Source organism: Symphodus melops (genome assembly GCF_947650265.1).
Source record: "Symphodus melops genome assembly, chromosome: 13".
Lineage (NCBI taxonomy): Eukaryota > Metazoa > Chordata > Actinopteri > Labriformes > Labridae > Symphodus > Symphodus melops.
In genome coordinates, this window is record NC_136703.1 from 12201787 (window position 1) to 12216252 (window position 14466).

General features: G+C 40.3%; 1 protein-coding gene across 2 annotated transcripts; it reads left to right on the top strand.

Moving 5' to 3' along the window:
• Positions 1-11579: 11579 nt before the first annotated feature.
• her9 (hairy-related 9) lies at positions 11580-13669 on the top strand. Of its 2 annotated transcripts, none has more exons than XM_079360233.1 (4): positions 11580-12067; positions 12242-12337; positions 12446-12533; positions 12644-13669. In XM_079360233.1, the coding sequence occupies exons 1-4, from the start codon at positions 11960-11962 to the stop codon at positions 13222-13224; spliced, it is 873 nt and encodes a 290-aa protein (XP_079216359.1). In that variant the 5' UTR covers positions 11580-11959; the 3' UTR covers positions 13225-13669. The 2 variants fall into 2 exon arrangements, with proteins under 2 accessions (XP_079216359.1, XP_079216358.1); XM_079360232.1 differs by having other exon boundaries at positions 11583-12067; positions 12641-13669.
• The last annotated feature ends 797 nt before the right edge of the window (positions 13670-14466 follow it).

Consider the following 14466-nt stretch of genomic DNA (forward strand, 5'->3'; position numbering starts at 1 on the left):
CAAGCAGTCAGAGCAGTTCAATGTGACATTATTGATGGAGCACCCGGTATCCCGCTGTGTGGCGGAGGGTGAGCTTTGCCTCGGGGTAGGTGGTGGCTGGATAGCAATGGAGCACTGAGGTGCAAAGGGTGACCATAAAGGGAGCCCTTTGAACTGCAGGCTGCAGGTGGAATGTGCTTAGTAAGCAGGTCACTTTTTTCATCCTACTTAAGGGGTAAGCTTGAAGAGTCAAGCTAAATGCTAATTGTCCTTGATGTGGTGTTGTGTGACTGAGATTTACCACTCGTCATGACAAATTCATTGTCCATTTTCATAAATGTCAACCATACTCTTCTTTTATCTGTTAAACCAAATGTTACAAATAGTTTGTAATAATCAGAATGGCTCAAAAGGATACGAATATACTTTGGCTATATAAATTATGTGTTTGGTTCTATATCATATTGTATGTGTAGATATAGATAATCATCTATAGGCTTTTCTTCTTTCCTGAATCAATAATGAAGGAGGGCTACAGCTGCTGTTTGTATTTACACGCTGAAACCATGATGCCCAACATACTGTTTTATTCAATTACACTTAAAATAGTCTCACATTTTTTGTGACTGGGACACATTAATAACAGTCAAAGTTATTCCATGCAGCATGTGGGATTTTCCAGCAAAAAAAGCAGCTTCATCCTCTCTTCTGGTCACCAGTATGTTCATTGAATGAATGAATACAGCCAAACAAATGTTGCATTGGTATTAAATCAAAAATCTGTGATCTTATTGTCAGACTATATATCTTTGACCTTTGACCATCACATTGCATTACATTTGTAGATTTTTTTTTTTTTAGAAAAACTGTTAAAACTGTTACCTTGTTATTTTTTTTGGACAAACAAAAATAAATGATAGTTGCCTTACATTTTTACAACAGGTCACAATAAACCTAAACAAATGTGGCCATCATTGATTGATTGATTTAAGTCATCCATTAAACATTGTCATTATAATTGATTGTGCCTATGTCGAGTGAATTTAAAAGTTAACCTTCTCACAGTTTTGCCATTTTCTTTTCACTTGATTGATGCTGTCCATCATGTAGCTTCAAATGAACAAATATTTCTTCTAATAAGGTTAGATGATCCTCAGCAGGAAAGCTGAATTTTCTTTTGCAACAGGCAGTATTTGAAAGTATTCGAAAAATCTAACTAACATATGTTTGTGACTTCAAACTGAATTCCATTGGAAAGGTTGTCGTTTAGAGACCCTAATTTCAAGCAGCGCCGGATGTAGTCTGCGTGACTGGAGCCACAAGACTCAGGACACTTGCTGGTCCTCCGATGGAATCCCTTTGTGTCTCCCCATACCTTGGCCATCTGACCGCGGGGGCTCCAGACCATTGGAGAATTAAACATAGACACATTAAATATACCTCCGCCTCACCCCCAAACTAAAAACTGGCAGTGAAAATACTTATTCGCAGAAAACACCTCTCCCAAAACAAGGGTGTGATTTGTTAGTCAGACGAAAGGTATTAAATTTGCTTAAAGTGGCTGGACTTCAAAGTGTGAGTCGACAAAAGATTCTTATTTCCATAATTGTTTTACAGACGGTTTTTACTGTGATTCCATCAATGCAAAGAGTTATAAACTTGGTCTCACTTTTTTTACAGGGAGAAGGTGAAAGGGGCTAAACTGACACTATGCTTTGCTCACAACAATTAAACAGATTAAGCTTGATCAACTCAGAACTGTTGGAGCTCATACAGTATAGATGATGGTGTTTTTTTTATGCTGCAGTATACTATGCTGCAACTGGCCTGTCCCCACTGAGTGTGCTCACAGCCAACAGATCAAGGCCCTGGCCCCTGTGGTCCCCTGTTAGCCCCCAGCCAGCCTCCAGGTGGGCGCTGCTAATGAGCCCCAGCCATAGCTTCAGCGTGGGCCTCTTCTTCCCAGGGTTGGAGGGGGGCCACAGAGGGGGCAGAGGGGGTCTGCTGACTGGGTCAGCAACAGAAAGGGGGCTGGGGATGGGACAAGGAAGAGAAACACAAGAGGCAGAGCTGAAAATCACACTTTTCAGACCTTATTAATGGTGAGTTTGTGTATGAGTGTGGGAAGATGGAGTGTGAGGGCCTTGTAAGGAGAAAGGTTGTGCCACATGGCGCATTCTGAAACACAAGTCCATTTTGTACTCTTTGATCTGGGTTTATTGTTATTGACCACACAGAAGTCCACTTGTTTCAGTGCTTCTTGAATGGGCCAGGCGGTAGGTTCTCTTTGCCTTTACAGTGTGAGATATTTCAGAGTAAACAACCCCCGCCCCCCCTTTCTCGTCCGCGATGTGATACACGTGAAAGAGAGTGCAGTGACTAATGGGAGTGTTTGTCTGATGCTGCCAGCCTCCACTTTTGTTTCCTGGGCTTTTGATGTAATTGATATGCTGTGTTTTCAAAGACACAAATCGTCTCCTCCGCAATGTTTGTCCCTAAATAACAGTAAAAGGGAGGGTACGCACTGTGTGTGAATCTCCACATCACACGGAAAAGGAAGGGCGGTGGTGTTTTGGTTCAAGAGGGGACTTTGATGATGGGATGATGTTCAATCTGACCACAAACATGGATCAACATTAGCTCACATAGCCATTGACTATTATGTGTGCTGGCCATTGCTCCATTCAGATACATTGAGCAATGACCAACATAAACAATAGTTGTCTTTACCTTTATCTCTGGACATAATACCAAAAAACTTGTCCTGCGTGTATGTGTTCTTTATTTTTTCCTCTGGCCTTGTTCAACAATTTACTCAGGATTGAGTCATATACTGCATCTGTATCTTTTTTTCACTGAGTCATTTTGTAAGATAATTAGAAAAATCACGTTTAAAGACCACATTTAATTGAACCTGTTGCTCAGGGCTGCTCTAGAACCCAGGAGCCTATACAGTCAAATTTTCATCACCAATGTAACCTGGACTTTAAATTTCATAATCCAAGACACAAAATTTATGGTAGACTGTGGTGTAATCTGGAAAAGAACCTTACCCTAGTGGTTAGATCATGTGCCCCATGTACAGCAGCTTGGGTTGGATTCTGACCTGCGGCTCCTTTTATGCATGTAATGCCACATTCTTTCTCTCCCCTGCTCCATATATGAAGGCATTTGCTTGAATTGATTAAGCACTAGAAAATGCAAAGCCCAAAATAAATCTACCTTGCGAAAGAATAGGCAGTCAGGTTGTAGGATGAGTGATGCTGGAAGGTTATCTATTTTGGGCATTGAATTGGCTCATCGAAAACAAGAGGCTGTGCAATGTCCTTCCTGTTAAATGTGTTTGGTATGAATTTAACACCAACAGGAAGTTCATTTTCAAACTTTTAGTTTTTAGCCTCTAAACTGGCTAGAGCCCAAATCAGATTTACAACCAATTAACTTGTGCAAGTTGCATGCTTCAAAAATAATCTAGGAACAAAGATATGAATGTATGATTCTTAATATTCATGTTACTTAATGACAAAATTGAACACATTTTTTAAAAACCTTGTAATAAATAGCATAAAAACCTGATAAATCAGTCTGACTGTCACATTGTGGCTCACATTGTGAACTCAAGACTAGGCAGAGATTAAGTTTTCTTTGGTTCTCTAAACGCTTTATGTGTGTAAAAAGGGTTGGTTTTAGTGGGTCACCATGTTTTGCACATGTTGGATCTCCTGTGGTGCTGGTCAGTCAGAGAGGAATAGCCCTGCCTCATGGGTTCACACCAACGTCATAAAGGAGTCTTTGTCAGCCATGAGTGGGGTCATCTCTGTCTTCCACTGACCAATAAACGCACACATTCTCCACTTTTCTGATTAACTTGTTTAGCTCACAGGACCAACACAAAGGTGCAAAGACTTGAATTATTCACAGAGAAAATATATAAAGGATTAATTTGCATTGATTTCGCTCCTCCACAAAAGGAGTCATTTTTGTCCAGATGAACCACAGAGTAAAGCATTTCATCAGCAAATAAAATGGAACAAAAACATCAATAGCATCTGTCTATATGGTTATTCCCCAAAAATGTTGCTTTGTGTTTTATTAGTTGGATGGATTTTCCACTTCATCGGATCGCATGGCCGTGACTTTTGTATGGGATTCACGCTTTTGGTAACAAATGGAGAAACATCGGTCTCAATTTAAATAATTTGACTCAGACGTTTGGTGAGGCTCTTTTTAAATCAGAACTGATAGATGAGTTGGTGTGTTAATGCAGGGACAAAAGTGTCTTTTTCTGCTGCGTGTTTGCCTGTTTGACTTATTCACCACATTCACCACAGCTTGTGAAAAATCTTGTTCTTCATTTACACCTGTTTAGTTTTGCTTGCATTGATGACACAAGCTCGGTTTCATCCAAAAGAGAGGGGAAAAGGCTGATTTTCTGCCTTATTTTTCTGCTCCTATACTGGATATTTGTAACCAGACTGACAAAGACAACTTGAATAAAGCAAAAGAACCCCTCTTTTGAAGGATTTCTTCCTGTAGTTTCCACATGTGCAAAAAGACAAAGAAATGTCATTTTAGCTAAACTAAACCATACAAATCGCATGGATGTTTATGATATATATGCGTGCATCGATGTGAATCTGAACCAGATTTAAATCTAGAATAACCTTTAAAAAATGTGTACCATGCCTGTCAGCTTGCATTGTTTCCTCCTTAACACTCTTGTTGGCTCAAAAATATATATATATAAAAAAGAGTGTGCACTTTATTATATTAACTGTAAAACTGTATGTAGGTCATGATTACAGCAAGCAAGAGAGAAAGATTTACAGGTCACGTCAAACATAGAAATATGCATATTGTTCACCTCAAACATCATTTCTTTGACACTAAGTTGATTTTTAGATTTTCTTCGCCCCTTATGTTTGATCCTTTGTCTTTGCAGTGCCCACCCTCTGTTTTAAATCCAAAGACCCTGTGTGCAGAGGGACGAGGGGGCTGCCAGTCCCATGGAGTGCAACCCCGTTCCAGAGTGCTGCAGAGGGCCATATCTGTCATAGCACATTCCAGTGTGCAGCTATGATATGAATGAAGTGCTGCGGTGTGCCCAAGCTACAAGTGTGGAGCTCAAAGGGCTGCTGAAATGCTGTAATGTAATTATGTGGACAGTCCCTCAGATCCATTAGCTTGAATTGCTTCCGCAGCCCCCATTCAGTCAGTGGGCTGCCATGTCTTTTCTTAGGGGGAGGCTCTGGAGTCATCTAAAGGACCTCCTCTGTTCTCGTTGTGCTCATTGTCTTTGGAGGCCTGTTATTAGTGGGGAATCAAGTTACACTACACCACTGATGAGGACTTCAGAGATTTTACAGTTACAGGTGGGGGTGTATTCTCAACTGGGCTTCTGTAAAAATTGATCAAGTCAAATCAAAAATACAAATTCTTTTTGGGACCAAGGACTTTCCAAACATGTCTCCTTAAGTGACTAAAAGTTTAAAAAGTGGAGTTTATTAAGAAGTGTACAGTTCCAAATAACTAATGAATATTTTTTTTGTTTGTTTTAGGCTTTTTTTTTGTTGTTGACTAAAACAGCTTTATCATATATAATTTTTAAAGAATTATCATGGCAAAACTCTTTTGGGGGGAAATGTGCTTACAGAAAACATTTTTCATTACAGATTGTCAATCTATCTACACAGCAGCCACATCTTGTATAAGACAATTAAAATGCATTTGGTTTACTTAAAAACTATTTAACTAGTTGGCCGTGAAAGCACTTCTCTCATGCAAGCCTGCAGATAAAAGTGGAGATTGCATTATAGCCTTGTAGTTTACACACCAACCCTCCAAACATTTATTCAGGAATCAAATTAAAGGTTCCAGCAATTTCCAAAATTTGATTTAAACCTTTGTGTTTACCTAATCTCTGGCATTCACACAGACACCAGCAGAAAAGTCCAAATGCGTCACTGCACAACTTTAAAGGCTTTTCCCATGTATAGCAGTGTAGTGACCCATTCTAAATAACCTATATCATTGGGGAACTGCGCTTTATAAAGGAGTCCATTGGGATCTGCGCTGAAAGGGTTTTTTTGGGTGGAAGCCTGGATGAAAAGTGCAAAGAGGAGGATAAAGGAGAAGTATAGGAGATGTCAGGATGCCTTTGGAAGGAAAACAAACTGCAGAGACCAATGTGAGTTGACTTAATCTGATTAGACTAACCTCATCAACAGCCCACTTAAAAGGGAGAAGAAAGGCCTGAATTGGGGCGAGAAGCAAGAGAAAAAGGGCTCTCTCACTCTGTTCAGAAAGCCAAAGAGGCTCCGTGAATGAAGCACATTGTACTGGACATGCTGGTCTGCAGATGGCAAAATGACAACAAGGCGTTTGAAAAGTGAGGCAAATATAATTGATCTAAGGGTTTTTTTTTTACTCTTTGCAGGTATGAAAACAGCCAAGGGAGTAATGAGATTAGGGAATAATGTGAAATGAAAGTCCATAAAAAATCCACTTTTCTCTCACGTTTGTGGTGCAAACATGCAGCTTTGAAGCCTTTGACTGAATGCACCCGCCCATGTAATGCTATGAGAAATATTTCCAAATTCATATTAATTTATTCACATTCTGGCCTCTTGTAGAGCACCCTGCGGGCCTGGTAATACATCAAACAGGGGATGGATGAAGTTGTTCTAATACCAGCACAATTGATGGGTATAAAAAATGTTTTAATACTTCAGGCCACTCCCAAATGTTAGAAATCCCAAACAACACATGAAATATTTCATCATGGAAAGGGGAAAACCCTTTAGATCTTTTGCCAATGTACTTATGAAATCTCTGTTAACCTTAATTCTTCAATATTTATTTCAATTAGGTTGTGCAATGAATCATCAAGCCGGTGTTTTTGCTCCTCTGTAAATCCCTCTAATTAAAGTGGGAGGTGAATACAGCAGCCACAGGTGTCCTTTCATTCAGAAGCTTAGATCTGCTGTTGTTGAGATTTTGGCTTTACTTGTTTCAGGGACCTCACTGCACTAACAGCAGCTTTGAAGTCCTGATTTGGAAACACAACTTGAAATGATCGGGTCCTGATCATCAACATGTTTCTCCGTTTGTATCATTAGTTAGTGGGCAAAGTGTTCAGATCCTTTCATGCAAATCCTACCACAGTAAGCATCATACATTAGTACAACTGTCCTTATATGTTCCTACACCACCTTAGACAAATTGCTCATGTGAGTGTTTTGCAAAAAATGTTGTAGGGGAAGCATTTAAGATTGTATTTGTCTCTCAGTGTTTAGGTGGAGTTTATTTTCAGCAATCAAAATGGTTATACTTAACTGTATCGTAACAACTGAGTCCAGTATTGTAACATATAGAATATTGTAATATGACAAGATTAGAACGGTGGCCAACTTAATTAATGATTTTGCATTTACAGAGCATAGTTTAATGGGTTAGGGTCAGACACAATTTTGACAACAAGTTGTGGAGGAAGTATTACAATCCTTTACTGATAGGGTTAAGGGTGGGGAGTATCTTGTCTTTATGAATAGCATTTTGAAGTACTATCTATAATTTTTTACTTGATAGAATAAAATGGAAAAACTCAGTGAATTAATAACATTTGGGTTGTGCCTCGGACTATTGTCTCCTTTAATAATAAAATCCATACATACGAAACTGACAAAAGTACTGAACACACATTTGTATTTTGCTAATCTAAAATTTCCCTAAGAACCAAAGTTGTCCAATAAATGAAGAGAAGGAAAAAAGTCAATTTTTCAAAGAACTTACCTTTGGACAAAGCAGTAATGCTTTTATGTGTTTGCTGATATTTCCCTACCGATGTAAGATGTTTTTTTCTGAAGAAACTCACAATGAGTAATTTTCCACAGAAAATATATAAAAGCTGGTTTGTGTAGTAGCTATTCATGTACTTGTCTAAGGCCCACCCTGAGGCAGCGGTTATGTGCATTAAAAATAACTGCAAAGAATGAGTCTCAAAGCTGACAGTGTCTTTTGCGTTTGTAAGTTATAAAGTATAATAATTTGTATTCTCTGTCTTTTTCTAAACTAACTTAAACATTCTCACAGGAGTTTGAAGTAGGCCTTATGCTTTAGTAAATGTAGATAGATTCCTTCACTGAATCTCATAAAAGAAAAGGTTTTGTCGCTTTACTGCTGTGTCTCTCTAAAATAGCCTATCTGACACAAACCCAAAGCCACCCAGACAGTTATTGTTTCTTCTCAGTGTTGGTGAGTCATCGTGGTAAACACATCGACTAGCACTTGATTGGGGTTTGTGTATAAAGGGATTGCCCAGCTGACACCAGCTAATGCAGATATAATTGACTCTGCTTCTGCATTCTGCTCGTGGATTTGCAGAAGAGCATGGGCTCATTGTAAAACAACAAATGAAGCAGGCGGCAGTGAAAGGAGCTGCTGAGTATTCCCCAGATCTACTGAACAGACTACTGAGCTCTGTTAAATCTGCAAACACAGCTTCTCCCTCCTCAAGGGCCCTTTGATGTCATCCTGCAGACCTGTAGCTCATAAAACTAAGTCAAAAAAGCAAGTACCCCAGCCTCTTGCGGGGTGAATGTCGATCAACTCTTGAAAACAGCAGTGATTTCTGTTCTTCACATTCCTCCAGCCTGCGATGTCGGCATCAGCTTTACAGACACTATAATGGTGAAGTCCCTCCAAAAGTTTCATTCAGTTGAAGGGGAATTCCTCCTCTCTTTGTTGTCTGAGATCTTTGAAATTCAGGATTGAAGAGGGGGAATTATTGATAGAAAAGGTTTGAAATACTAGAAGTTGTCTGACTTTGTCTGACTTCAAATCAGGTTCAACAGGTGCAGCCCCACCTATAAAAAAATTATACAACCCAAAATCCCATTAAGTTGACGGGTGCAGGGATCAGTTGTATAGAATTAGATCTGCATCATTTGGGCCAATCCAAAGGTAAATAAAGGAGATGTGAGCCCAACAACACACAGCTGGCCCTTAAAGCTCAGGATCCTGGGTAAACAAGTATCCAGCATGCCTCAGCACAGCTCACCCATGGGGCAACATCATGAGCCACTGAACAATGACAGATACTCCACCAGAGACGTGGCTGCAGTAGGGCTTAGCAAAATGTTATTACATTTGGCCAGTTTCAGTGCACTGCAAAAACAGGATCACAGACTTTGTCATCAGTATTAAGATTAATATGACATCCACCCCTCCTTAGGCTCTGTAATACTCCTGTTGATGTATTACAGCTGCTGCTTTTTAACATGAAATTTGCTGCTCACTCATATAAAGGTTTAACTTATGTCTACACAATTGCAATTTTACAAGGGTTGACGTGCAACTGTTACACTGTTTTAAACTTTTTAAGGTGATGTTTTCTTTGGATTCCTAATTTTATGAGAGTCATCTTGTAGCATACGGTCCTTTTATGATTTTTATGATTTGTATTTACATTTGGCCAAAAAGCTGATGCTGTTAAAAAAAAATCTACACTTGAATGTTTTACTATATACATTTGTGATTTAAGTCACACAAAATGCAAAGTGCATGTTTAGAATAAAGTTTATAGTATAGTTTTTGTTTGTAGCAAATATGTAATTAAGAGCTTTCTTCAGATTCTGCAAGTGTATGTTTGCAGGCTTTTAGAAAAACACAATAAATGCATAAATATAAATTTAAAACAACTGTATGTTCTTTATACAACACCTTCCTTCTTGATTTTTTGTTGGTTGTGCCCCCTTGTGGTCGCCTCGAAACAAGACGCAGAAAAGAAATGATACCTCTATTGTGGAAAAGCATTATATTTTTATTTTTATTTTAAATCTAAATGTTGGAGGATTCTTTTTAACAGACGTTAATTATCAGACCTCTGACAATGCTGAGAATAAAGCGCTGACCAGAGAATTATTTCATATGATGTCATAAATTTAGCATTTTATCTTTGCATTGATTGGTATGTGTTTTAATTTAAATAAATTCGTAAAGATATTCTGACATCGAATGAATATGTTGACTTTGTTAAATAAGGACCCGGTGAAGAGCCCGGTAGGTCTCAAAACGTTGCGTTCTTTAACGCATTTAGCAAATAATTAGGGTATCTTTCAGAGCCACAGTGTTGCGGGTCTTTGTGCATTATATTAAATGATTTTTTAAAGACTCAGCAACTAAATAACTGTTGGGCGCGTGTTTGCTTACTTTTTCTGGACTTTGTTCAATACCCACAGAAACTTCAGTTGATCAATTTATAAATTCAGCCGCTAGATGACGCTCATTTCTTTGAAACATTATTACACCTGGTTTCAAACACGCTCTTATTAGTGAAGAGAACGGGTCAAATTTAATGGTAAGAGAGATATTTTTGGAAATTATTATTGGTTACGCGTGCATCTCACAAGTGCGCCAATGATACAATTGGCGCACAGGCGATTTTGTATCCTATTTTAATAACATACTAAATAAATAAATGTTACAATTAATATTTTGACTTAGGGTACTGTTGCATATTATTCTGTGATTTTGCTTCGCCTCTCCTGAAAAACAAGATTGATAACTTCAATCCGTGTATCATTAGACTGAATTAGTGAACTGCTGCCTCTTTACGAGAAAATTTATCTTTAGAGCGAAAAAGGCTGTATTCATAATATAACTTCTATGTCAATCAAAATAGTTAAATTTTCCCTTCTTTTTTATCCTGTTGGAATATCAGTGTGCTCTCTATAATGCTCTCAGAAACTCAGGTCTAACATCGTATGCTCCTTCTCTTGTAATGTGTAGGTTTTGGCACGTGCTCCGCGTAGACCGGAGAAGGCTGCGCTAATGGCACGCGGACAGATCCCCCCCCCCCCCCCCCCAACCTCCCTTCCTCTTCCCCTTTGAGCGGCTCCCGCGCCGGGATGATTGACATAGAGCTGTCCACACAGCCAATCAGAGAACCGACTGCCATATTTGCATAAAGTGGCCGCATGCCATTGGCTTGGTGCGTGCTACTACAAACCGCCTCGCGTGCCATTACAGATGTCTGCTCCTTGGAGGCGCAAGAGGAGTCTGAAACATGGATGAAAGTGTGTTTACTTATGTGTGAAGCTTTGAAACATTAATGCTTGATTTAAAGGCTTTTGTTGTTTGGTTTAAGCAGGCACGGATACATGTCCTTTTACATTTTGGGAGAATACAAACATAAAAAGCCTATTTAATTCCGGTTATGGATACATACAAACAATCGTAATTAACAACTAATTATTATATTTTGACACAGACATGAATAAATTTGCAGTGAAGAAATGTTGGCCTAATTCTTCACTTAAATCACACAACTTTTTATCGCACTTCTTCTCAACGACATACTGTCAAAAGTTTGCTTCTGGCTTTACTGTAAAAGCCTTTTGTCAATACAGACTCGACATTCTTCCACACACACACACCAAGACGTCTAACATTTTTGACGAGCACGGAGCAAAGTTGGAAGCAAACATTCAGCGCATTCCCCTCCCTTATCACTTCACAGTCCAGCCCCGACCGCCGCTGCTCGCTCCGCTTTGTTGTTTGTCCCTGCAGGGCTGATTGAGCAGCGCGTGACTGACGGCCCGCGGGGGTGTTGTCCAATCAGCAGTCTGCCCCGCGCCCAATGGGTGAGTCCTCTCTGCTATTGGCTGAGGCGAGTGTGGGAAAGAATGCAGAGAAGGTTTCACACGAACTGGGAGCACGCGAACCGTCTATAAGTACCGCCGCGGCGTGTGTCAGCAGCAGAAGTGGAGAGTCGGACCGCGCGCCGCAACGCACGCTCACTGTACTCAGATGACAGCTCAGCGATAACAAGCGACTGAACGCACATTGATCTGCGGGACTGCATTTGATACATGTTGTGCAGCGGCACAGATTTAACGCCTTCAGATTTTCACTACCTTTATTCCCGTCGTTCCACAAGAGGATTTATTTCTGTATCTTTTTATTAACCTTTTGGTCGAAAATGCCTGCCGACACAATGGAAAAGCAGACGGCATCTCCTATTGCCGGTGCGCCTGCAAACGGATCACACACACCGGACAAACCGAAAAATGCCAGCGAGCATAGAAAAGTAAGCATTTAATTTCCACAAGCAAACGTTTTGTGCTTTAGAAGATTGAATAGTGTGTTTATGAAGAAGCACGTTGTTACAATGGTGTAACATGACATGCAAGTTGCTAAATGATTTGTAAGATTGATGAACAAGATACTTATGCAGACTTGTTTTTCTTTTTCTTTTTTGCAGTCATCCAAACCCATCATGGAAAAACGACGAAGAGCGAGAATAAACGAAAGTCTCGGTCAGCTCAAGACACTCATCCTGGACGCACTCAAAAAAGATGTAAGTTTAAACAACTTTAGTGCCAATAAGTTTTATTTTCATATATTGATTCAGTTTTAAAGTGGTTTGCTTTGCACATGGACTAAACTTTTTTTTTTTTCGCTGCAGAGCTCTAGACATTCAAAGTTGGAGAAAGCAGACATCCTGGAGATGACAGTGAAACACTTGAGGAACTTGCAACGCGTTCAGATGAGCGGTAAGTTTGCTTAATCACCGAAGTGTGTAAACAACTTGGATAAGTCATAAAGAGGCAACTGAAGAAGACAGACTCCTCACTAATATTCATCTTCTTTCTCCCTCCAGCAGCGCTCTCAGCAGACGCCACCGTCCTGAGCAAATACAGAGCTGGATTCAACGAGTGCATGAACGAGGTGACCCGCTTTTTGTCCACCTCAGAAGGGGTGAACACGGAAGTGAGATCTAGACTCCTTAATCACCTTTCCAGCTGCATGGGCCAGATGATGTCAATGAACTACCCACAACAGGCCGCGTCCCAGCAGGCGCACCTTGCTCAGCCCCTTCACGTGCAGCTTCCCTCCACCCTGCCTATCAACAGCCACGCCATGGCCTCCAAACTCAGCCCGGCAGAGGCCGTATCACCTAAGGTGTTTGGTGGGTTCCAGCTGGTACCCGCAACAGACGGACAGTTCGCTTTTTTGATTCCGAACCCGGCCTTTGCCTCCGCCACAGCCCCTGTTATCCCCCTTTACACAAACGCTGGAGTGCCTGTTGCTGTGAATGCCAGCCCGGTGCACGGTAGCTCTGCATCCACTGCAGCATCTCCAGTTCACGGCATGACGTCCTTCTCCGGGGGATCTCAGGCAGTTAGCCCAGTGGGGGTTAGTACTGGATCGGAGAGCAACGAGCCTGTGTGGCGGCCCTGGTAGCCTCGGATGAAAGACTTGTGTGAATCCAGTTTGCATTACTTTTTCAGTTTACACATTAAACTGACTGCACACACAACTGTCTTGGGGTTAAACCTGGAACTCTCCCGCTATGGGACAGTGACTCCAACCACTTAATGCCCCCAGTAGTTCTTGTTGTTTCGTTTTATGGAACATGAGTTGCCTAAAGTGGCACATTGTTTTTTTTATTATTTGTTACCAGATTCCAAAATTTGGATGTAGGTGATAAATGCTGTACATGCAGATGGAAGATTTATAGAAGATTTTTGTCATGAAGTACTTTTTATCAAAAGATTTAGTTTTGTACAAAGTTGTTACTGATTGTTATACCAAAGCTGTGTTTTATATTCTTTGTTGTTTGTGTTGAAAAGTAAAACTGAAGCTGGGTGATAACCCATTGTTTTAATAAAATACGTCTTAAAAATTATGTTTCCTGTCCAAAGCCTGTTTTCATACCATGTCATATCCCTTTGAGTTTAGGGGTGTTTTAGTTTCTGGGGTCGTGCGTAAAAGCTACCATTTATGCATAAAAGTCACATGATAGGTGAGTAAAATCTTGTGATTAAGCACGCCGAACGTTGGCCAATGCGACCTATCGATTATGTTTCAAATATAAACTCCCAAATCGTCACCAGTGTGGCGGGAGCTCTTTTACATCTGGCCTGCTGGAGAATGGTCAAGCTGACAATGGGGGTGTATTTTTCTATTGCTATAAAGGTAATTAAAAGTTTGAAAGGGGTCTCATCCTGTATGCAGCGGGAGCTTTGAGAAGTCTTAAACCCTATTCATGAGCCTGGGAAATGCGCTCAGGGGTTAATGTCACTAACAGATTGCCTCAGTGAAAGAAGAATATGGAAGGATCCTCGCTTCCTTTTGTGTATCAATTGTTCAGCTCGACCCCCAGTTGGCTTTCACCTTCTTGAAAAAAAAAAAAAAAAACGACGCAACTTTTTATTTGATATCATTGAAACCCGGAGAATGTCCGCCTTTTACAGCATCTAAAATTAAATTAAGTTCTCCATAAACCAGTCTATGGCTCTCATGCATTCAGGGGCGAATTATCTGACTTTTATAATTGCAAAATTTGGGCCTATGTGTGGTCAAGTGTTCTTGGATTGCTCACTGCTGTCGATGTGTTCCCCTGTCTCTGTTAATCAATGTGCGTAAAGTATCTTTCCCCGGTGAGTGTGGCCTGGCCGGCACTTGTGGTCGTACTCGTGTTAG